Source organism: Suillus paluster, assembly GCF_016628075.1.
Source record: "Suillus paluster strain FC165 chromosome Unknown EDB91scaffold_98, whole genome shotgun sequence".
In the NCBI taxonomy this organism is placed as follows: domain Eukaryota; kingdom Fungi; phylum Basidiomycota; class Agaricomycetes; order Boletales; family Suillaceae; genus Suillus; species Suillus paluster.
In genome coordinates this window covers 46,538-69,552 of record NW_024537658.1, presented here as the reverse complement: position 1 = coordinate 69,552, position 23,015 = coordinate 46,538, and the positions used below count along the sequence as shown (strand labels likewise).

General features: G+C 48.0%; 8 protein-coding genes across 8 annotated transcripts; 3 read left to right on the top strand and 5 right to left on the bottom strand.

Moving 5' to 3' along the window:
- Window positions 1–308: 308 nt before the first annotated feature.
- Window positions 309–2,017, bottom strand: EDB91DRAFT_1254042 (uncharacterized protein; the record flags this gene model as incomplete). Its single annotated transcript, XM_041323742.1, has 3 exons — window positions 309–927; window positions 981–1,399; window positions 1,451–2,017. 3 exons carry the CDS (start codon window positions 2,015–2,017, stop codon window positions 309–311), a joined length of 1,605 nt encoding a protein of 534 aa, XP_041171642.1.
- Window positions 2,018–3,306: 1,289 nt separating this feature from the next.
- On the bottom strand, window positions 3,307–4,902 carry EDB91DRAFT_1164966 (uncharacterized protein; the record flags this gene model as incomplete). The annotated part of the gene is made up of 9 exons (XM_041319945.1): window positions 3,307–3,576; window positions 3,629–3,747; window positions 3,807–4,001; window positions 4,063–4,142; window positions 4,206–4,217; window positions 4,284–4,375; window positions 4,428–4,510; window positions 4,566–4,739; window positions 4,795–4,902. 9 exons carry the CDS (start codon window positions 4,900–4,902, stop codon window positions 3,537–3,539), a joined length of 903 nt encoding a protein of 300 aa, XP_041171641.1. The 3' UTR covers window positions 3,307–3,536.
- Window positions 4,903–11,171: 6,269 nt separating this feature from the next.
- On the bottom strand, window positions 11,172–13,847 carry EDB91DRAFT_1239576 (glycosyltransferase family 57 protein; the record flags this gene model as incomplete). The annotated part of the gene is made up of 9 exons (XM_041321872.1): window positions 11,172–11,558; window positions 11,622–11,751; window positions 11,813–12,385; window positions 12,438–12,600; window positions 12,655–12,739; window positions 12,801–12,975; window positions 13,029–13,191; window positions 13,240–13,643; window positions 13,693–13,847. 9 exons carry the CDS (start codon window positions 13,845–13,847, stop codon window positions 11,172–11,174), a joined length of 2,235 nt encoding a protein of 744 aa, XP_041171640.1.
- A 694-nt stretch (window positions 13,848–14,541) lies between these two features.
- On the bottom strand, window positions 14,542–15,909 carry EDB91DRAFT_1164931 (cyclic phosphodiesterase-like protein-domain-containing protein). The gene is made up of 2 exons (XM_041319944.1): window positions 15,597–15,909; window positions 14,542–15,541 (listed from the first exon to the last, which is right to left on the bottom strand). Exons 1-2 carry the CDS (start codon window positions 15,598–15,600, stop codon window positions 14,745–14,747), a joined length of 801 nt encoding a protein of 266 aa, XP_041171639.1. The 5' UTR covers window positions 15,601–15,909; the 3' UTR covers window positions 14,542–14,744.
- An 828-nt stretch (window positions 15,910–16,737) lies between these two features.
- EDB91DRAFT_1086543 (uncharacterized protein) lies at window positions 16,738–17,328 on the top strand (the record flags this gene model as incomplete). Its single annotated transcript, XM_041316063.1, has 1 exon — window positions 16,738–17,328. The coding sequence occupies one exon, from the start codon at window positions 16,738–16,740 to the stop codon at window positions 17,326–17,328; it is 591 nt and encodes a 196-aa protein (XP_041171638.1).
- Window positions 17,329–18,205: 877 nt separating this feature from the next.
- EDB91DRAFT_1061351 (uncharacterized protein) lies at window positions 18,206–20,593 on the top strand (the record flags this gene model as incomplete). Its single annotated transcript, XM_041314437.1, has 3 exons — window positions 18,206–18,468; window positions 18,775–19,408; window positions 19,862–20,593. Coding segments are annotated over 3 exons (1,629 nt in total), but the record flags the coding sequence as incomplete, so codon positions are not given.
- A 129-nt stretch (window positions 20,594–20,722) lies between these two features.
- Window positions 20,723–21,635, bottom strand: EDB91DRAFT_1061341 (thioesterase thiol ester dehydrase-isomerase; the record flags this gene model as incomplete). The annotated part of the gene is made up of 9 exons (XM_041314436.1): window positions 20,723–20,782; window positions 20,836–20,873; window positions 20,932–20,997; window positions 21,048–21,219; window positions 21,271–21,284; window positions 21,332–21,395; window positions 21,447–21,472; window positions 21,523–21,550; window positions 21,606–21,635. 9 exons carry the CDS (start codon window positions 21,633–21,635, stop codon window positions 20,723–20,725), a joined length of 498 nt encoding a protein of 165 aa, XP_041171636.1.
- A 166-nt stretch (window positions 21,636–21,801) lies between these two features.
- Window positions 21,802–23,015, top strand: EDB91DRAFT_897185 (V-ATPase proteolipid subunit C-like domain-containing protein). The gene is made up of 9 exons (XM_041328772.1): window positions 21,802–21,933; window positions 21,984–22,011; window positions 22,082–22,094; window positions 22,147–22,252; window positions 22,307–22,346; window positions 22,404–22,558; window positions 22,611–22,650; window positions 22,703–22,755; window positions 22,806–23,015. The coding sequence occupies exons 1-9, from the start codon at window positions 21,889–21,891 to the stop codon at window positions 22,812–22,814; spliced, it is 489 nt and encodes a 162-aa protein (XP_041171635.1). The 5' UTR covers window positions 21,802–21,888; the 3' UTR covers window positions 22,815–23,015.

Here is a 23,015-nt window from a genome sequence, read left to right as displayed (position 1 = left end):
ACTTCTACCTTAGTGGGAGTGCTTGGTTTTGAGATGCCGGCTTCAAAATGCCATTGCTTGTATTCTGCATCGATCACAGACTACAGAACATATGCCATAAAGGCAAAGACACAAAGACACAAAGAAATCACGACAGATTCTCCGTGCCAGTATGAAACATTAAGATGATATGCAGAAGTAAGGCCAAGAGAAATGAAAGGTACAGCACAGCTACAATGTGTCATTTGAGAGGTTGTCCATAATCATGATGTGCAGGGGTGAATGTGTTCAAATAATTAGCACGTCATGGGTGACCCTTCCCTAATATATCACCCTTCCATACTGGCAGAAAGCCTGCGGCATTTTTCAGGACCCCAAGATGATGTGCTATCAGTAGCACCAGCATTTCTTTGCTCCTTCTCACCTTTTGAAACCGTATCTGGCTTTGCATCCACAAACAGAGTGTTTAGTGCAGGAGATGGAGGGAAATGGTGCCAGAAGAGCAAGGGGGCAGTGATTGGGTTGACGCAGAAGAAATACTCATTTTCCTTGTCAGTAGCAACCCATGCTGATTTCCACTGACACTTGGCACATGTGATCTGAACCTTGTTGTCCATCGCAGACACCCTATTGTTGGTCACCGAGGGATGGCAACCTTCATTCACACATGCGCTGAAGTCGTAACCAAATGCACGATACGGCGGGTGATGCTTAGCGACCTCCCGACTTTCTACTTTGTGCTTCCCGTCCACATAGGAGGCATAGACCACGATGACGGTGGTGTGCTCCAGGACATCCAGATTAGTTACGAGCAAGTTGCAAACTGACTCCCACACATCAGTGAAACCAAAAAGTGCAGCTGCGCGAATGAATCCTAGCACTGCAGGGCCGACAAACCCAGGGAGTTCCGACCCTCCTCGAAATCCGATGATGAAATCAAATATATCCCTATGAGAGATGTCGGTGAACTGTGTGGGAGTAAGTAAATAAAACACACTCACTCCTTGACCAGAGTCAGCACTTCCTCAAAGTAGCGTTTAACCCACATTGCAGGACCGGATGTGAGGAGGAACAGTCCCCGCCGACCACCCCTTGCCTTGGCTGTCGTATTGCACCAAGGCGTCCCACCATTGATCGTGGTCTCAATTGTGTTGTCCTGCCTCGCAAACAATACAACGCTCTTCATGGCCATTAGGAATGGCTGACCCAGATAGGACTTTACCGTCTCAGCTACTGTGATGGCCCCGGAGGTGTACTGCAATACACTAGCATATTCGTCCGAGCGGCTGTCCATGATGATGAACATGTTGCTGGGTTTGCCAATCAGCACACTCCGCATGACAAATTCCGTGGCGGGGTTCATCTTCCGCACTTCAGTCTTATTCTCTCTTGCCTTCATGCAAAGGGTCGTGGTGGACAACTATGGTATGTGCATTAGCATCCAGAGTGTATGTAAATTATAATGGCCTACATTGCATGGACATTTGTTGTAATGATTCACCAAGTCATTGTTGACAAGGTGCTTCAGGTAGTGGTCTTCAATTTTCATCGAGTCCAGCATGATGTGCACAACGCACACAGGCCACACCATCTTCGCCCTTGTACACATCCACAGCCCGATGAATGTGTATGGCAAACTCCTCTCCTCTCCATCAATGCTTCTCACACAAAGTGGACAGAGGAATGCCCAGCCCTTTGGAACCGAGTTGTGGCCGATGCAACCTGAACCACCTGGCCTTGTTTGATGACATATGACTGCAGCACAGTTGACGCACAGATGAGAGGATGTTGAGTCGCAAGCGTCACAACACAAATGACACCAAGTGCCAAGTGGGTCATTAGGAGAAGATGTCGCAGCGATTTGAGCAATCGGAAGGAAGATAGCATCTCCAGCCATGCCATGATCCAAGGTAGCATCAATAGAAGAGGACGGCTGGGTCCCAGCAGTCAGACTCCCGATATCGCACTGGCCAGGAGCAAAACACAATGTTCCCAGTTTAATGGCAGCAGGAATATGAATATTATGTCTTGGGGCCATTCTAGGTGCATATAAAAAACAGAGTAGAAGTGGTGGGCAATGCCTACCAACAAACAATAATGCTTATATAAGCCAGCCGCACTACAATACACATAGGAATAGTGAAACTAGACACTGTGTACCAGAGAAGAGACTTTCACATCAAGTATTTGCAGGCGAAAGTTGATGGATAGATCTTCTGCACGATAGTTTCAGGTTAGAATTTGTAATTGTGCGCTTATGCCACGACATGCGCCTACTTCTTGTATGCACTGGCAACCCTCGTTTTCTCATAGACATGATATTTTAAATCTCATAACAACCTCTTAACACCAAATGGTGCGCTAAGCACAGCCTGGACCTTCAAAAAAACAGCGCTCTAAAGTCAACAAGGAGCAGCTTCGACGTCCCGTGCAACTCTACAACTCAATAAAGAGAATAACACGCCAGATAATGCCTCACTTCCCCAAAATCATTCTGCAAAGGTCAAAGGTCAAAGTCCTGAAATCACAGCGAGCTGCATCACAGGAAGGCTATACTGTGACTGCAAAAAAACGGAGACAGCTCCAGTGAGATCCATGCAGGGTGCTCTCACAACCTGGATGCAATTTACTGAGGATTTTGTTGCTGGGGGGACTGATTGCGACCTCCATGCCTGAAGAACGTGACCTTGCTGCAATGCCAATAACGAATGACATTGATGAGGGTATGCCAGGATCTGGGCAAAAATATCAGATTCAGTCGGTTCATTCACACTCTCTCCTTGACAGGAGAAAGGAGGTAAGATGAAGATCCCTGGATGACTCCAGGGCGCACCACCCTTGTCAGGGAAGTGTTCACAAGGGACTGCTAAAGTGCTGTGCTTGAGGTAATCTGAGAAAAAAAATTAAAGGTAAAGATTTGAAGCGCGCCATATACTACATCCACTCACTTAATCATCACATGTACACGTGTAACACATTTCTCCATCAGACTATGATTGGACTTGAGGGTCTGGTGATGTTCAAGTGGGACGTGCAGTTTGATGCGGAGAGCTACACCATCAGTGTCCCTTCATCTGATATTGGGCGACCTGATGTGACGATATCCGTTTTCGACAAGGTCACTGTGAGGATTGAGGTCGAGAAAGATAAAATACTCAGAGAGGGTGGGTTAAGATGACACTTGTCAGTCCCGTAGATTCAAGGGCATTGTAATTGAACATGTGGTTCAATTGATGTCCTCCTCTGTATTATATGGTTGGCCAACCACCTGCGTGATGGGTGAGATGGGCGAGCTAGGCAGTGGCAGCATCTATGTAACATATCTGTAAAGCAAGTATCAATCATGTGTGTGATGTACAACCTGCGTTGGGTTGAAAGACCACAGCTTCAGAGACGAGTCCTTGACATATGGAAGCCGTCGGCACCTCGACTTAGTGATCATGTTCTGGCTCTCAGAATCTGACTCTTGGTCTGTTGAATGCTCCTTGTCAGAACTATCAGAATCAATCTCCTTCATGCCTCCATCAAAATGGCGTGAGCCAGATGCCGATAGAAGGTTAGAATGCAGGGGCTGAAAAGCCATGCAGCCCACCACATCTTTGGTCACCAAATTAGTCACGGAAGAAATACGCATGAGCGGTTGGTATACTGGCCTCTGTGTGTGCTGAAAGTCAACTTTGGGGTCATATTCTGGGGTGACATCTCTGACAATTGTTCAGAATCCAATTCATCAGAATCTCCAAGGTCAAACATCGAAATATGTCCGTTCTATCACCAAATTGTTAGCCAGGGAGCCTGAATGTCCGACATCTGGGAAAGTACTGTACCTGATCACCAACGCTCAACCATCTCCCAGTGCAGTCTATGTCGAATTCGATTTTCTGATTGGTCCAAGAATCAGGGGACGTCCTGAGGACTTGTACAGGTATGGATGTATCACTGCGAAGGTCCCAGGCACATATTTCATCATGTCGCCGAAATGCAGCATACAGGATATGCGGTTTTGTCGGATGAAAATTCAGCTGTAGGGAATGAGCTCAGCATGAACTACTAATGCTTCAGATATAAATATGCCCGCGTAACTCCGGACTGAGCATTTGTGCCTCCTATAGGCATGATGGCTACTTTATTTGGCTCGGAATACAACACAATTTTATACATTGCTTGTCAGGGAGGTGTTAGGCTGCCGATTGCGTAGTAGTCATAAGAGGAGGAGAATGCAATACTGGATATGATGCCTGAATTTCAGTGAGCATTCATCCAAAGTACCAAATCAGACATTGTGTCTTTAAGTCCATCCTTACTTTTCTCAGAAGGTATGGTCGGAAGCCGATCGCCTTCCCCAGGATGTTGAATGTCAAAGATCTCGATGGCATCTTCAAAACCACAGTATAGCCTAGAATTCCCATGATGATCATTATCAAACATAAGTTCCATGAAAGACTTACTTATCTGCTGTCAAGTTGAACACGAGATTATGAGGAGCGATGAACCTCTCACCATGATCAACAATTGGGTGAGAGGCTCTCAGCTAGTGAGTTGATCAGCAGTCCAACGAAAACGCACAAAAATAGCAGGTGCACTACCCTTGCATCCGAGGCATCAAGAAGTTTCACCGGACAGTCACGCACAGAAGCAACAAAACAGAATGCTGGAGCGTTGCTGGATGATGCCCCAGGATACCAAGCAAAATTGACAATCGCTGAGGACTGCGGGAATGTATGGGTATGATGAACGGAGAACGGTGTGGCTTCGGAATGCTTGATAGGTGAAGAATCAGGTCATGCACAACGTGACTGACCTTGGACGTCTGACCTTCAGGACCTGAGATGTGATGATAAGACCGCCCACTTCACAAGCAAGTGGACTAGTAGAGGCACAAGAACCACCGCCGCCACGCTTATGTACCCCAACTTCAATCATAATCAAACTAAAACTGAGTACCGAGCGAGACATAGATAGAACCATCCCCATTGGGGGGCTTGATCCACGAAGCCCTTCACGATGTTATGTAGGTATGTCGTAAGTATACAAACAACGACTGACGAAAAACTGCTATATGACAATGAGCTATCTTCCAAAAATATATACGGCTGCGTGTGAAGATGGAAAGGGAAGAGAAAACGCAGGTGATTTGGGGAATTGGAAGAGGGGAATGAAATGGCGGTAAGATTTGAGATGGAGAACACGGGTGAAGAGAGGAGTACAAGGGTGAATGAGAGTAGTACAATGGAACAGATTCGGGGTAAACCCTTAGCTAAGAGTCGCAGATGAGACTCATGTCAGCCAGCAACAAGACTCGCATAGTAGAGTCAATTACAGATATAGCGGGGGAGTTGAATGAGATTATGTATCGAGACTCTAAGAGTCTAAGCCGCACGAGTGCCTTAAGCGAGCGTGAGTGTACCGGAGTGTAGAGGGGAGGCAGAGACAAAGATGGAACAATGATCAAGACGATGATTAGGAGGTTGATGAGGATAACTGAGACAAAGATAAGGAGAAGAACCGAGGTCAACCAGGTTATCAAGAAAACACGAGCAAAGGATTCTTGACGAAAAAGATGGATGTGAAAGCCGAGTCCTAAACATCTAACCAACCTAATGCTAAAAGACTGAGGCCGAATGTAATCCAGATGCACAGAACGATAGCAGCCTAACCATGCAACAACTGAATACACGAGTTAGGATCAAAAGTTCAATTACCAAGAACTGGGTTGTAGGTTTAGGTAGCGTTGGATGGACCAAGATGATCATGGAGTAATATAACAACGGTCAGGGGTCAGCTTCTCCTCCTCATGCTCTAAGGCACCCAGGATGTGGTTTTTGGGGATAAGTTGACCAGTTTTGGGCCCAGGAGACAAAATAAGTACTGCGAAAGCGAGCTGTCAGTGTGTAGAGTGAGGTGACAAAAGCTGTTAGCCAGCCGCTCCGTTGAAAAAAAAATATGGATGGACCTTCTCCTCGAGTCCCTCTCTAAGCTACCTAGAGTGAGGTTTTGGGGCATAGATCAACCAGTTTTGGCCAGGAAGACGAAATGAGTGGAGCAGGAGTGAGCTATGTGTGTGCAGAGTACGATGGCAAAAGCTGGAGGTCAGGCATTGCGATGGAAAAAAAGATATGGGCGGATTACCTCCTCCTCCCTCTCTAAGCTGCCCAGAGTGAAGTTTGGGGCATAGGTTGAGCAGTTTTGAGCCGGGAGACGAAATAAGTGGCGCAGGAGCGAGCTGTGAGGGGGTAGAGTGAGGTGACAAAGGCTGGACTCCAGGCGGTGCGATGCAAAAAAAGATATGGGCGGATTACCTCCTCTGCCTGCTTGGAGACCAACAGAGGGCCATAACTTTTGATCCAGAGCAGCGAGCAGTGAAATTTTTGGTGCAAGTCCAAGCTATTGGTCCATAGATCGGGATAATAGAATATGGCATCGGTAGAATGTCATCAGGAAAAGATATGAGCTCACCTTCCCCCTCCTGCCCTCCACCCCTTGTACCTCAAAGACAGGACCATAACTTTTGATCCAGAGCAGCGAGCAGCGATATTTTTGGTGCGAGTCCGAGCTGTTGGTCCATAGATTAGGATGGTAGAATATCAGGCTGGTAGGATGTCATCAGGAAAAGATATGGAGCAATGTGTCCCTCCTCCTTGCTGCAGAAGACCGAGGAGGATTGTTCCAGGCCATAACTTGGGAATGAGAGATGCGAGAGACGAGGTTGAAAGTGCGAGTTCATCATGGGCAGTGACTTATGCAGCCCAGGATGTGTCGAGGTCCCCGGACATCGTGGTGGAAAGATACAAGGCAAAGAAGGTCCCAAAACTGTGTGAAAAAGTGAAAATTTGATTGTGCCTATAACCAAACATTTACTGAACTATTTCGGACCGGGCTTTCTTGTGAACCCTGCAGAATCTCGCGGACTTTAAGATGGGATAGAAGTGTTGTAATAAAAAGTGGAAGGAACAAGGCGAAAAAAAATCGATTTTGTGGGTTGCCTGTCCGTATATGGATATGTCGATTTTTCCAGCCTTCCCCTGACTTGTCTGTCCTTCAAATGTATTTTTCCGGGGGGCTCTTGAGGCCTCTGAACACGGTGGTGTTCTTCATTTTGCCAGGAAAAATCAGGTTCCCAAGATATACAAGGTCCTCCTCCCCCCTCCTACCCAAGGAATCATGCTGCAGTCAATTCTGACTCAAAACCAATGCTGTAAATGATGGCCCTGGGGTTTTTAAAGTGTAGGAATTGATTGGTGATGATCCCAGAGCATCTGGAGGTCGTGAATAATGAGATATGTTGAGGGGGCTCAAAAGTCAGTATTTTGGCCATATCTGATGAGATTTAAGCAAAGTTTTCATAATGTTCACTGGGAACACATATGACTACAAAGTGTTCCCTTGTTTCCCATGGGTGTGATCCTCTGTTCCTCTGTTCCTCTGTTCCTCTGTTCCTCTATTCCTCTGTTCCTCTTCCCATTATGACATGCTGTTCTCTTTTTTCCCATGGGTGTGATCCTCTGTTCCTCTGTTCCTCTGTTCCTCTGTTCCTCTGTTCCTCTTCCCATTATGACATGTTGTTCCCTTTTTCCCACAGGTATATTCCACTGTTCCTCTTCCCACTTGAGTGATTCCTGTTCCTCTGTTCACATGGACTTATGTCACAATTAGGACTACTTGGGGCATTACATAACTGATATTGTATGTATTATGACATATTGTTCCCCATGTTCCCACAGGTATTCCCTCTTTTCCCATGAGTCTGTTCCCTCTACTTCCTTTTATAGTATCTAACTAACCATATGTAGTAAAATTCCTCGAAATTCCTCGAGGAACTCTACACCCCCATAGCCATTCAACTCAAATAGATAGGTAATAGAAAGACTTAGTGAAATTTTTGTGCTCAATCCTGTGAGCTCTGTGGGTCTGTAACACACTGTGGGAATTGTGGCTCTGTGGCTCTCGGATCTCTGTGAGTTCTGTGGGTCTGTAGCACACTGTGGGAATTTGTGACTCTGTGGCTCTGGGATCTGGCAGCTCTGTGGTATCTGGCACACTGTGGGAATCTGTAGCTAAATCAAAACTCTGTGCAAGAGTTTGTGGTTTACTGATGACTGATGGAGGTGCATGGGTTCAGCTACACTGTCACCAAAACAACGGCACAAACGACGGCAGTCACAAATGACGGAACTACAGGTACTGTCAAGTGTCAACGACACCTTGCTGAGTTGATCCTGATCAATATGGTTGGTATTAGCTGCTGCTTGAGCAATGGGACCTTTGAATACCTAGGACGCAACATTCGTTCACCAATCGCGGACGATACATACCTGCTATTACTCTGGCTGCAGGAGATTACATCATTTGTACTCACAATGCGGTCCACCTCATCAGTATGTACTACTCTCCTCCCTTGTTGTTGGATTCACAGTTCCCAGACTCCGTGAATGCTCAAAATTATACTGAGATAGACCTGGGCTGCCTGGGCACCCCACCTCAGTCGTTCCGAGTACCCTCGGTAATAATAAAAAAGCCATGTTCCGCTTCGCTGTACACTCAGGATTCACTTGGCCCATGTAGGTCGAGCAAACGTCTGGGTCCCAAACACATCCATCGCATGTTTCCGACTTCATCTGAGGTACTACGAGTCTAGCGCTTCTCCCACATACAAGGAAAATGGCTCCGGGTAGTGCAGTTCCACACTGGCGCACCTGAAGATATTCGCCGAGCGACGCTGCAACCAGATGAGAGGTGTTGCTTACTTTCGGCACCAGAATCAGTTCGTTCGTGTCCTACTGGTACATGGGGTCCAGCTGATTTTCTTGAACAAGATGCTTAGTTCATCACTACAGCCAGTTTAACACCATAGTCGCTAGCTCGCCCAGTGGTGTTTTTGCAGGGATTTCTCAGAATGTGTTCAAGCTTTAAGCTAGCATGTCGATTGGGCCTGTAGGCATCACTATGAATGTTCTCCGTCCACTTACTGACATCATACGCCGAACAGATCCCATCATTGTTCGAAACTCTGTTCTCCCTAACTCAAAACTAGCTATACCCAGTTGGATGGCAGGCATCATGTATGCTACCGGAAGATGCTATGACGCGGTGCTGATGATGCGTTTCTAGACAATAATATGCCGCCTACCGAGCGAGCGATAGCTACTACCTCACAGTAAGCCAGGTGTACATTTTTGACAAACAATGATCACCGACCTATGGCGGTGTTTTGGCTCTCATATCAAAGATGTACAGCCGTTAAGCTTGTTGCTTCGTAAGATGTATCTATAGCAGTCACCTCATCTAACAGAATCCTTAGTGCTTGCCAATATTTAGTAGGTGATGTCTGCTTAACACTCTACACTTAGCAGATCCTGATCTTCCATGAAGAGACCCACTTGAATCCAGAATTTTCTTGCGACCTCGATCGTTTTATCAACAGCGACCCTGTGATGTTTGCTTCATATAGGGAAGACGGCAAGTCTTGTACTTAATCATGCGCGTAGTCGTATTAGCTCCTCGTCCATGACTAGAGCATGTCATATTCTATCTACTGAACCTTCACGCGGAAATCGCATCCGCGCGCCCAACCTGGTTATAGGTTTGGTTCTGAGTCTTGGCCGAACCTGGAACCGGACTGTGAGTCCGGTTCGGAAAGGTTCAGGTTCGAACCGGGGTTCGGAACCGGACTATTTTCAATGTTCAATCAAGACCAAAGTTACTCATACATCATGTTTCTTAGTCAATATCATATTGAATGATTCTTCTATCCAAGGGCTTCTGTTTCCCAAGCAGCAGTCGAGACTCCTGGCAGGAGCGACCATATTGACCACATCAGCAATGAACTACGAATTATGCCATCAGCCTCAATGCGAAATCAAACACACGACTCACTGTCCCGATGTGCCACTGAGGCTGCTAATCCACGGAACTAACTAATAATTACAGTACACAATAGGAAGCTATTGAAATTACATGGGGTGAGTAATGAATCCAGGATGCAAAACAAGCTACTACTCACACCCGTGACTACGAAATTACAATGCTTACTGCAGCAGTCCTTGTCGTAGAGGCAAACTGAGCCTGGCTGCTTGCATTGCTTTTCCTCGTCGGCACTGACAGACATAGATGCTGTCAAAGTAGCAATGACAACAAGGAAGGAGAAACGCATTATTTGTGTGAGGTTATATGAGAGAATCTTTCTGAGGTGGGGAGGGACGTTGAAGACGGCCTGCTTTTATATCCTGAAAATCGTGTTGTGGGTAGGACTCGGACGTTCCGCTAATGGGCTGGTAGAATGGTTGCGCCTGATAGAATTTCATGGCGAGATTATATAGGCAGAACCTAGAAGAACCTTACGGCGAGAATGCAGGCACGATTTGGTAGAACTTGAGCCTCGGCGGATAAACAATCCAGACTATGCAAATCGTAGACGCGAATTCACAGAAACGGAGATGCAATATTGTAGGCCATGCCGAGAATCCCGTCTAATGGAACCTACTCCATGCGTTAATCATGATTGGAATGTAAACACTTACTGAAGGTAAAGGTGAGACAACTGGCAGGATTGTTCGTGACATCTGCGAGTGGGAGACGGACCCGTCCATCGAGCCAGTACCGAACTGGATGGACGACGTGAATATCTGCTTTATAGGTGGGTCGAAGAAGCACGCCTCAGAACTATGAGTGAATCCCGAGTGCACGGCAAAGAGAAACGTGTATTTTCTTAGCGAGCATAACCTTGCATGTTGGAGTGGAGAGCCGACCTCAATATCAGTACAATATCGAGTGTTCTTGGAGTCTGATAAAGATGAATCCAACACCAAGTGAGGTGCACATACTGGTGAACAGCCTGGACATTGTTGTTGATTTCCTGGGGCTAGAAGAATTACTCATTGGGATCGCCGAAAATCTTGCGCTGAAAAGCAGTTCTCCAATAAAATCTAGTCATCAGCGATCCAATGAGCATGGAATTTCAATGGCAGCTCCTGTTAAATACTCATTCCACGACAAACAGAATGTTGGTCCGAGCATATAGCGTGAGCGGTAACTGTCAACCGAACAACGCGACAAGCATTGCGCGGACGACACAGCTGTTTCCTTCTGAATTACCATTGACAGGGAGAGGCTCGAAAGGAAAACCTTTCATCTGGAACGCAATCGTATTAAATTCCCTTAAATAACAACAACAAACCAAACTCATCCCTTAATCCTTAATCTCGATGTTCCCGATCACCACTCCCCGCGCTCAACACCTCCAACGCCCGTCTCCTAGCATCGACTTGTCCGCGCCCATGCCCACTCGCATACCCAAGACTCATCGCACGCGCACCCACCTCACCACGCCTAAACGCAGCACTCGAAGAGAAAGCACTGATCGCAGACGTAGAAGACGGCCCTTCTTTCTTTTCGCGTTTTCCAGGTAGTCCGCTTATAGCCCAGCTCACTTCCGCAGAACGCTTGATGCTCCAAAGCCAGATGAGTCCGAAAACGGGGGTGCTCACTAGGACATTGAATACTGCAAAGAGATCAGGGTAGCGCGCGGGTGGTGTCACTGCTAGCTCGAGCAGGTGGAGAATAATTATGGCTGTGTGTACGACCTAAGATGAGGTTTTGTGAGATGCGAGTGAACCGTGCATAAGAAGCGCTAAGCTGCTACGTACGGAAGATACGAGTTCCACGAAAGATCTATGGTGTAGTTTGAACGGATTGTGCCCGATCAACCGGTTCCAGAGAAGAAGCATCGCAAAGTATTGAACACCCAGTCCATCTTTTTTGAGCAAAGGCCACATGCTACAAGTGAACAGAATCCACGTTAGCGGCTTAAATGCATATTGAAGTGCACACTCCCTACCTGAAAACACCGATGTTGTTGCCCAAAGCGCCCCATAAGAATACATTGTCGGTAGGTGCAGCACCCGACAGAAGGAGTGTGAGAGGTAGCAGAGGAACCAGAATAGTCTTCTCATGCACCTGGAACGAGAATAGGAAGAACGAGAGTGAACAGGTTAGAAGTGCATAGGGTAAGAGTGGCAAAATTGGTGTAGGTGATGGCGGCACTGCCTGTACTATCGAAGTCGGCCCGTTCGCTGGGCCGTTTTCATTGTTCCTCTGCAAGCGGGTCTTGTAGCCACCGAAAATGAGCGCGGCTGCAGCAGGCAGGAACCCGAGAGCGGTAAGTCCAGCAGAGGCTTTTATCAGAACGCCTTCTCGACCAGCAAAAATTCGCTTCCACTTCAGCACCAACACGTTAGTAAAGCACCAGAAGTTGGCCACTTTGTCTTCGAAGAGGCCACGTCCGAACGGAAAGATGCGAGTGATAGGTGCAGTCATAGCGGAGAGAGGAGAGAAGGGAGGGAGGAAGGGCGCGAACATGATGATGAATGCTAATATTGTCGTTAGCGCTAGGCGGAGAAACAAGCGAGTGCTGGGAGTAATTATTTAGTTTATCGGAAGGCTTGCAGCTGCTACAAACTTACCCATGAACTGGGCCTAGATAAATGCATTTTCCGATCAAGTAGGAGCCGATCGCAGGTGCGTAGTAAAGAGTCATCTGTTTGAAACCTAAACTCAGGACGAAGAAAATAGCTCCAAGGAGATCATGTCCGGCTGCAAAGGCGTTGACCGCAAGTAGAGTTAAACCTGAGTGAAGATACTGGTCAGAATCGGAAACGCTAGCAATCAGGAGTGAGCTACCTAGCATGACGGAGTTGTATTGGAAATGACCAAAGTCGATCAACAGAAGGGCTGGATGGAACAGTAATGTGAGCAGCGCAGCATGCTATCCATAGTACAATAGTAAATATATGGAGTTGCTATGACAAGGGATTGGACTAACGTACTCGTTTCCTAGATGATCGCGTGCCCTGCCATGCCCGTACAAATGTGTACAACGCCGGGACATAAACCAAGAGATCGAGTACGAGCACAGTGGCTCGCATGAAGAGCTTGCTTCCTGCGGTCTCTATGCCCCGCGAGGTCTGTAGCGTGAACCATGAAGATTCGAATAACGACCCACTGAGGAACAAAGCATTGAAGATAACATAACGAAGTCTACTTGGCAGACTTACATTTTTCCACATAGCCATGAGATATAAGCGGTCAGAGGAGGATAGTCAAGACCCCAATACTGTAAGTCGTACGTGTACCATTCCCTAACGGGGAGGTGTACGGTAAGCTCCATCCAATGTCGCTGAGCCTCGTAATCACCGAACATAGGAGGCGTACCGTGACCTGCGGGGTGCATTAATATCAAAGCATGGACGCAGTGATTTTACGGACCAGAATACGTTCCGAGTCCGATGCACCATTTCACCAAGGCAGATGCGGCGATAGCTGAGGGAACGACCCAGCGCTTGATATTATTCCGATGCATCCACTTCAACCACCGCCTTCCAGCCCCAACATTTCCCTGATCATCCTCATGTACTCTTGCATCTGACATCGATGACGCGCCAGCAGCGGCCCTTTCGTGTTCCATGAGGGCGGTGAAGCTAAGTTGGTTGCTCGTCCTGCTATTTGGGAAGACAGAGCCCACTGAAGACGCGGATACGGGAGATACACCTCTGTTAAGCCATTCATCTCCTGATGAAGAGTCGACTCGAAGCCAATGGAGACTTTGTGATGTTTGCAGGAGATGTCGGCGGGGAATGGGGGCAACAATTTCTGAGTAGTCGAGTTCCGAGCTGGGTGATAGACATAAGCACTAGTCAAGCTTGTAAGAATGATATGTACCCGATACTTTTCATGCTGGCGTTGGATGCACGACTTCGGAGGGTGGATTGTCTGTGCTTGGACGGACCACTTTTGAAATGAGGAAGTGAATTCAAGGAAGTCGTACGATCCCGCGCATGTCGTTTACGGCGCTCTGCCGGCAATTCTCTGGTCATAACATCAGAAGATTCATCGACATCCATGCTGAGCAGAAAGCTGAGCAACAACGTTGCTGCCGCCGACACTGCACTCTCGCCACGTATAAAGCGTGGCATGTAATGAGTAGCCGGTGTGCGGCTCGGCAGCGCGGCGTCGGTAATCGGATTCGTGTCTAAGTACAGTTTCTATCTGTGCCAAGCCAAGATACGCTAAGCTAATTCACCACCTCAGACCAGGTCTTTGAAAGACTGCGCTAGCAACCAGTGTACGATCGTCTACTTCACACCGACGACTGAAGGCAACTGCTCATAATATCTAGTCCTCCTACACTAAACATCAATATTCATTCGAGAATCGAGCTCTGATCAATCCTCTCCCAAGTTAAACTAGTTTGATCGAAGACAAGACAAGTGAGCGTGGTCTTCTCCTTCAGCCTCACTGGGTTATATCTGATGCTAGACGACTGGTTATCCCACCAAGATGTTCGAATTGTAGGAACCACGGGCCACCAAGGCCCAATATACACTTAACGTCTACATCATTCTCACGGCTTTAAGGAAGTGCAGCAACACATCCTGTCATTCCTCGAAATCATAAGAATGTGATTACGGACGTGTACGGCTACACACTGTCATGCCGATTTAAAACCGTCAAGGTAAATCTGTACATTCTATGGTCTACATGCAAGTCGTATCTGAATACTAACTCAAGAAGCGTTACAGCCAACACCCTGTATAAACATCAACGGCACATCGTGCATGAATTCTCTCAGTACCGACCCCAATATGCATTCGGGACCCCCCGCCTCAACATATTGCCTCGGACTCTCGGGTCTACACCTTGTCCGTAATTCCATCTATTCATCCTGTGATTGGAACAATCTTAAGCACAAAGTACAGCCAGGAAAGTGCACGCTACCTTGGGTCCGGGGGATAATATGGTGTCATTGGTAGGGGATTTGACCCGTACAAGAAAGGTTGGCGTCCCCCCATTCTTGGAGAGGGTGGCATTGTTACGACAGGAACAGGATTTGTTGGCCAGGAAAAGGAATAGAAAGGTTCGCCTCTCGACAGGTAGACATCGCGTAGATCGTGCCTTCTTGATTTGAGCTTCTGTTTCTCTAGGACTTTCCAATCCTCTACTCCACCAGTGCAGTCGACGAGCCATATCGACGATCCCTCAAATCCATACATGGCATCAAATTCAGGCTCAGCACCATCCAGGGTACAGTCCAGCGCAGCTTCTATGACTCTCCTACCGGTTCGTTCGCGGACTCTTTCCGATCGTTCTAGTTGCTTGCCAAGTTCTTGGCGGTCTCCTTTGGACTTTTCGTCCAGGTAGAACAAGGACATGTGTGGAAACGAACGACTCGTGTCTTTCATATTGTTGTTCTCGAGGTGCTCGACAACGAGATCGCGTAATTGCATGAGCTCGCGGGATTTGGCAACGACGATGGACAGTGAGCTGAGGTAGTTGTTTCCGACCTTCATAGACTCAAAATACACGGGAACCGAGATGGTGGTCGGAGACAGGAATAGAGATATTTTGGGTTTATACGAACTCTCGAAAGTGGCGAGGGTGACATGAGGGTCGAAGCGGGGGTATGATCTGGACGAGTGAGTTTTTGACCTGTGATGTCTCGGTCGGAAATTCATGAGACAGCTCAGTGCGTCATGTTCCCGTTCTGAGGGAACAAGCCACAGTGAACACCCTAAGTGTTGCATTAGATCATTGACAGTCCTGTCAGATGGACAAAAGCTGCTCACGCATTGCTCGTTGTAGCTTTCTGGAAGGACGATGGCAAGAATATTATTTAGGTTCGTTGGTGACGCAACCACACTTTAAATTGAAGGGGTCACGTCAGCGAGTTGTTTTTGCTATCACTGGCGAATACAAACTCGTCAGCAATGGAGATAGTGATATTGGTGAGTGCCAGAGCCGCAGTATCATACAAGTTTATGCGACTCTCCTATCAGAGCATCCCAAAAAAGAACAACCCAGGGACGTCATCATATTCTTCTGCTGATAGCTTATCGGCATCCATAGGGGAGACTGTCAGTCTTGGTCAGGAGGTAGTGCTTTTACTGCCACAAGACTGCCAGGTCGGTAAATGACAGGCGAAGGTCGACCTACTCCGTTTGATGTCAAAATTACACTCTATCCGCCGTGCGACATGATCGATAAATGATATCGAACAATATACATGCGCTACCTGACTAGTTCGGCGCCCAGCTATCGTGCCTTACAAGTAGGAATACACGTAAGGAGCGGGTTATGGTTCTTATCGAAGTTGAAACACTAACGCGATCCCCGGTTTCAAATTCCGTGAAGTTCCTTCTCAAACTTACTTTTACGTCATCGCTTCACGAGCGCTCTTGTTGGTTGACAGGACGACCACGACGCTCCTCGGACCACCCCAGTGCGCAAAAAAAACTCACATGCACCAAGCACTGTTCGCCTCAAGGCCTCATGTCACGCCCTTCCGTCCATCCAGCCCGTATGCTAGAGAAACTGCATCTTCAACTCGTACACAGTATATTGGATACGCACCCCGCCAAGCATATACTATCACTTTTTCCTGGTTCAGCGTCTCCCCTTCGTGATCTTATCCTTTTCGGCATAAGTTGGGCCTGGCTCACCCTCCATGTTTTCATCACATCTTATCAACTTGCGGATACATTACTGCATGGATAACGGTGACAGAAATATGAGCACTACAGCTAAATTTTTGTCACAACGTCTTGGTGCACTCGTCAATCTGCAGACCCTCGCACTTGAGCTAGATATTATGGATATGCTTGTAACGGACCTTATGTCTCCCATGGAGTTGCCTTACTTGCATTACCTTGTCATCAAATCGCGAACGATGGAATTCTGGGCTGCGGATTTTTTTTCCACGAGGTTCATATGCCTCACCTCCGAATATTGACCTGGGATGAAAATGCCTACAAGTACAATATTATGACGGACATTGATTTCGAAGGCACCCTTGAAGGCCTGGCCAGGCTCCCCAATTTCGATATCATAGATTCTCCTATCCCTTTTCCGGAGTTAGATAAACTTCATATCATTCATTTCACACCTGCAAATGCTGGACTCTTCCATCGCCTGTACAAACAAATGGCCAGTATCAAGGTATTGGCCCTGGGACCAGGGTCGTTGAATGAGTATGATGAGTTGGTAATCGCACTGCTCCCCGCGTCCCACAGACTGGTGGATTTGCCTCTCCCTAGACTTCGGACCCCGATCATATTTAATGTTCGAAAGGACATTGTGTGGTGCGTCGTACTAGAACGACTGCCACTTGCTGGTCCATTGGAGGAGCTGTACTATCAAAACTTGGAAGAGTACTATAAAGAGGAGCAGGAGCAGGAGCAGGAGCAAGATGAGAGCGTGCCAGATGATTGGCAAGATCAAGTGGAGAAATACTATCGTATCGGTCAGAGATCTGAACGTTATTGCGATGTAGTTGTCAGGCAGTGGTCATATTTAGCCTAGTACTTACCAGTCCAGACAGTCATTCCTTTCGTAGTATTTAAGTATTAAGTTGGTTTAACTGCAACCCATGGGGCGCGCATCAGCTTTTGCACAATGCACTCGACCGACGACACCCATAAAGTTTATCATCACGTGATTCAGATCATCATTAGCTTATCCATGTCTCACTTCTTTTACCTGCTGAGCACCCCCCTGGACCATCATTGGATCCAGGTGCTGCAACTGCTGTATGTGCTTCTGCAAATCACACATAGAACAATCAAACAGCGTTTCGATACCAACCTGGTCCAGGTGGACCGTGAACATAGAACCGTGAGGCGCGACTATTTAGGAAATAATTTAACCCCTCATTTGCCGCCCATAAGTAGTGCGACTTAAGAGTTATCGCGACATCGATCGCGGCTCCTCTAACTTTGATTCTTCGTCCAACATCTCCCAGAATTTCTCGTGCGAGTGCCGTATAATCGTGACACCGTAAGGCCATCTCATCTAGAGCGACTCTATCATATACCACCATGAAGCGTGGGTTCTTGAAAACGAAGAAGGCAAAACAACGCGTCGCGCGGGCTGTAGATTCGGAATCTGCTGAGACATCACACAAGAAATCCAAAGACAAGGGTAAAAAAGGAGAGCGGTACGTTGTTGTTATTGACGCTATCGCACACTGTAGACGTCTGGGTGTAGCCTAGATTCAACTTTACGAGCCGAACACGCTGATTTCAGTAAGATCGACCCCCACAAACTGCCCAAGTCTGTCCAAGAACAATTCGATAACGACGAAACTTGCGTCGGATATGGCAAGAAACGCGTCATCTTCCGCTCCTGGCCTCGTGATCCCAAAGGGAAAGCCATCGTGCCATCTTCATTGCGGGGCAAGCAGGCAGGCAATGGACTTGATTTGTGGGGTGCGACGCTCTACGACTTCTACCACGTTCGACGTCTCCCAAATGTTCCAAACTATATCACAACCTCCACCGGAAGCAGACTTGCGAAATGGATGCGCCAGGCTGGCGAGCTCATAGCAGAGGATGAGCTCTATTGGGCCGATAAGGAGGAGGATCCAAAAGAGATACCAGTAGTCGACCTCGGGGAACTGATACGGTGCTATGACACGCGCGTCGCATTGGGCATATTCGATGAGTATTCCTATCGAAAGAAGATAAGAGAGAAATATGAAAAAAGCACGGGCGTTTCCTCTTTCGGTGAAACGGGCGAAACCACAGATGGAGACGATTTGATCTCCCCAGTCGATGGTCAGGGTGGTAATACTGAGAGGGAGCAAGAACAGGAGGCAGCACCAGTTGCTAATGACGATGCAGAGAAAGACGCGACTGCCGGTGTGCAGATCAATGAGGCCATGCAACCGGATCAAACGGGAGAAACATTGCCAGACAAAGGCGCGGAACAACCGAAAGGTGAACCCGCCGCGTCGTCACCAAATGACAGCTTCAATCCCGCCGATTATCCCTCTCCATACCCCTTCATCCCTTGCACTCACGAGACTCCGACACTCCAACAGCGAATTCCTTTGCACCTTCTCCCTCAAAAGCTCCATGTCCACGACCCTTGGAACAAATTATCCATCGATAAGGGCGATTCCGATATCCTGACTCCGTGGATTTCCAAAGTCGCCAATGGAGGGGACATCATCCGAACCTATTCCCTCTCCCTCGAACCCGAAGCCAAGGAGGCTGCGTCAAAGGCACAGAAAAAGATAGCCGAAGACGAAGCAGCGAAGGGAGAGAGCGTGTTGCGCATCTTCCCCGCTGAAAAAGAGGGACCAACGGAAGAGCCGCTGGTTGAAGTCGTACTCCCTCCACGACCCCCGAAGCGGACGCAAGTGGAAGAAGCTCATCTCTACCTTCAACCTCGTTCAGTGGGCTCCGGTCATCATTCAGTTGTGCATGGTGTGGAGTGGGAGCTTCCGCGTGACCTGTTTGCGGAGGCTTATCTGTGCAGAACTTGTGTGGAGCAGGACGCCCGTCGACAGGTTCAGAAGTTGAAGGACGAGGGAAAATGGGAAGCGCTCCTAAAAGGGGCGTTCGAGAAAGCTGGGGAAACGCTAGAGATCGCCCCGGATGTCCGTTCCGGAACAGAGCCCTCGCAGGGCTCTGGTGCGAAGCGAACAGTTGTTCACATTACCGTCGAGGAGCACCAGCTTCCAGAGGTGACTGGGTCATTTATCAGCCAAGCCGAAGTGGATTCGGCCAACCTGGGTGATGAAAAGTCCGTCGATGCTAATGATGCCGAAACGACGTCAGCTTCGGACGATGATCCTGCTACAGGCTCTACCAGCTCTGCAGCAGAAACAGGGGGTACCGAAGTTGATGTCAAAATGGACGCTGTGGGCGGGCAGGGTTCGGAACCTGGAGCCAAGGTTGAGGCTCTTGACGTTGAGATGAGGGTAGACGGCAATGAGGACTGCAAGGAACCGAGCGCGCTTGAGTGTGCCCCAAAGGAGGATAAGGGGAAAGGGAAAGAGGACAACGGGGACGAAGAAAAAGCTGACGCAGAAGGAAGTGAGGAAGAACAGAGCGAAGAAGAGGAAGAAATTTTCACCATTGAACCTCCCAGAGTCATCCGCATAGCATCTTACTCTGGGCCAGGTCTTCGTATCCACACTACTGTGAAGTGGCGAGACCCCTTCCATGAACGATGCAGCCACAGTTCTTTCGGCACGCGACCCGTTCCGCGCACCACGATGCTCCATGTTGTTGCCAAACTCTCGCTCGAAGACGACCTCCACCTCGACCGAGAGGCGAAGAACTATCAATCATTCCCTGACCACTTCTTCCAACACTGGAACGGATATAACGTCATGCCCCCTCTGCACGATCCTGTCCCCATTGGGGCACTCTGCCCACAGTTCTACGGGTACTACACGCCTGATGATCCAACTGACGGCACGAGTCTTCCTGATTATCTGAGTCCGATATTACTTCTGGAGAACTGTGGCCGCGAAATAGACCCAGAAGAGTTGAGCTTGGATGACAAGCAAGAGTGCGCGTCGCTTGTCTTCCGCTTTCATCATGCGGGGTGGTTGCACGAGTCATTTGCAGCGCGGAACATCATGTGGCAACAAGGCAAGCCAACGGAATGGCCAATCTCGCGCCCAGGCTCGAGCAAGAGCTTCCGCCTGATAGACTTTGGCAGATCGATTAAAATGGATAGTTCGCTCAACAGGGCGAATGAGGAAGAAGTGGCCTTGCGGTTGCTCCACTTGTTGCATCATCAATCATCGGGTCTTCAGACTGAAACAAATTAGAAATGTTTTCTTACGTCGACGTTTTTCTTGTCGCTGTACTTGTAACTCTTACCCATCGCCCGCGTGGATCAACTGTTCTTGAATTTTGATGCGCATTTGGTACATCACAAAGCGACGACGAATAATGGATCAGTCAACGTCGTTCCCTTCTATTACTCGCTCGCCGTCTTCCGAGAATTTCACGTTGTTCTGCATGAAACTGTCAGGTCTTTGCGCGAAGAAGGATTCTCAGATTTACTCACAGGGTCGGACGAAGATTTCCCCACGTATTTCGTGTGATCTAATAGTAGGTGTTATTAGCCTAAAAATGCTCCAGCATGCTAAAGACAAGGTCTTACATCCATACGCAACTAAGTCCCCTGCGGGATTGGTAAAATCTACGCGAGTATATGCCAAAGATTTCCCTGGTTCGGTGAGCTCAACAGAAAGAAACAGCAGACTTCGTATCACTCACCCATGGCAGTGAGAGTGGCTCGTGCATGGAGGGTATCGTCAGTCCTGCCTGCAGGTCGTACAAAAGATGCACCAATATCAGTAGAAACACCAGTCATGTAGTGACCTTTGCTTGCAACAGCAAGAGAACCAAGGGTATCAGTGAGCGACAAGATCAGGCCGCCGTGCACAGTCTAGTGTGGCGTGTCAATAAGTAGGATACTGCGAAAAACCTACATACGCACCCCGACTCTATTTACTACAGGGAGATGAGTGCCAATCAGAGTTCGAGAGCAGAGTACATACAATTAGATGGTTCTATCTTGAGTGAGAAGTCAACCGTTCCGGGAACTGCGCGGTGGATAACAAGCTGAGAAGTCAGGTCAGTATGAGATGCAGGCGGATAATGTAATATTCTGACATTCGGAAAGCATTGCGCATCATGCCCTAGCTGCTGCATTTAGTGGCGCGCGCCCAAAAGTACTTCGTGAGAGTACCTTTATTGTCTATGAACGATTTCCACACCTTACATAGTTGCCTTTGTGTAAGAAGGCGCAAGCAAGATATGTGAAAGACGCACCCTTCTGGTAAATCGCAAGGAAGCAGACATTGTCCAACGGTGCGTTCTTAAATATGGCTGGGACGCGATTGAAAGTTTCCCAAGGGAGGAAGTAGGAGGTTGTTTGGTTCTAAAGCTGTTGCCAAATAATGGCCGGCATTCTCATGCCGAGGCGCAGCCACATATTGAATGTCCGATCGGCTTTCTCCTCACTGCGTGTTTACTCATTGGACTCGAACTGCTCCGCCATTCACTAGCGTCGCCTATTCAATAGTCTTCATCCACTCCCTTCAACGCGCAAATCATGGCTGACCTCTGTCCCGTCTACGCGCCCTTCTTCGGTGCCATGGTTAGTTCTATGTTTTTCCTTGTTCGGTTTCAGAATTGAACGGTTCACAGGGTTGCACTTGCGCAATTGTGTTTACCTGTAAGTGTCGTGAACAGCGGTTATGGGAAGCTTTGGTGTTCTGACTGATCCATGTGATTGTGTCTGCTAGGTCTTGGTGCAAGGTCTGCAAGTTTTGAGTGCCAGGTTTTGTGACGTATTGAATATTTTGCGCAGTTACGGTACTGCAAAGTCTGGTGTTGGCATTTCAGCGATGGGTGTCCTCCGGCCAGACCTCATGATGAAGTGTGTCGTCCCAGTTATCATGGCCGGTATCATCGGTGTACGTCTTTGCTTTTCATCCGCCTCAATTGCAGTCGATTCTTACAATGCGCAGATCTACGGTCTAGTCGTGTCTGTCCTCATTTCCGGTTCACGTGTGTTATGTTTTTTTACCCCCGATATTTCTGGATGCTAAATGGCATACATTGTAGTGGAGGCAACAATGCCACTTGCGCAGGGATTCATTGACCTCGGTGCTGGTTTGTCGGTTGGTCTCGCTGGTCTTGCCGCAGGCTTTGCCATTGGTATCGTCGGCGACGCTGGTGTCCGCGGTACTGCACAACAACCCCGACTTTTCGTTGGAATGGTGAACATTGATCACCTAGTTTTGCCAGGAATAAGACTAATACACCGTGCAGATTTTGATTCTTATCTTCGCCGAAGTGCTGGGTCTTTACGGTACGCCGATACTTTGTGTAAACGAAGCGTAGTATTGAACGGTCGTGTGTAGGCTTGATTGTTGCGCTCATCATGCACACAAAAGCTGGAGAGTTGACGGGATTGGTATATTTCTCCTCTGCCCCATTATCCATATCATTGACGTGTTTTTGCAGTGCGATTGAAGTCACCAAGAGGACATGTACTTGGAGTGAAAGATGATGGATTCCATTACCATCAATGCCGTTTTCCGTCTAATACATCCATTTTTTCTGCTTGCAAACATGACTCTTTCATGCGCTGCTATTGTCTGCTTGAGTGATGCATCCAAGGACATTCCCCTCCGTTGTGTGAACTCAGTTACTCGTAAACCATTTCTGCGTTGA

Bases quoted from the DNA above. Each gene is read 5' to 3' on its own strand.
- EDB91DRAFT_897185 (XM_041328772.1), top strand. From the start codon at position 21,889: ATGGCTGACCTCTGTCCCGTCTACGCGCCCTTCTTCGGTGCCATG. The intron at 21,934-21,983 runs GTTAGTTCTATG...AACGGTTCACAG, and splicing joins CGCCCTTCTTCGGTGCCATG to GGTTGCACTTGCGCAATTGT. The intron at 22,559-22,610 runs GTGAACATTGAT...TACACCGTGCAG, and splicing joins CCCGACTTTTCGTTGGAATG to ATTTTGATTCTTATCTTCGC.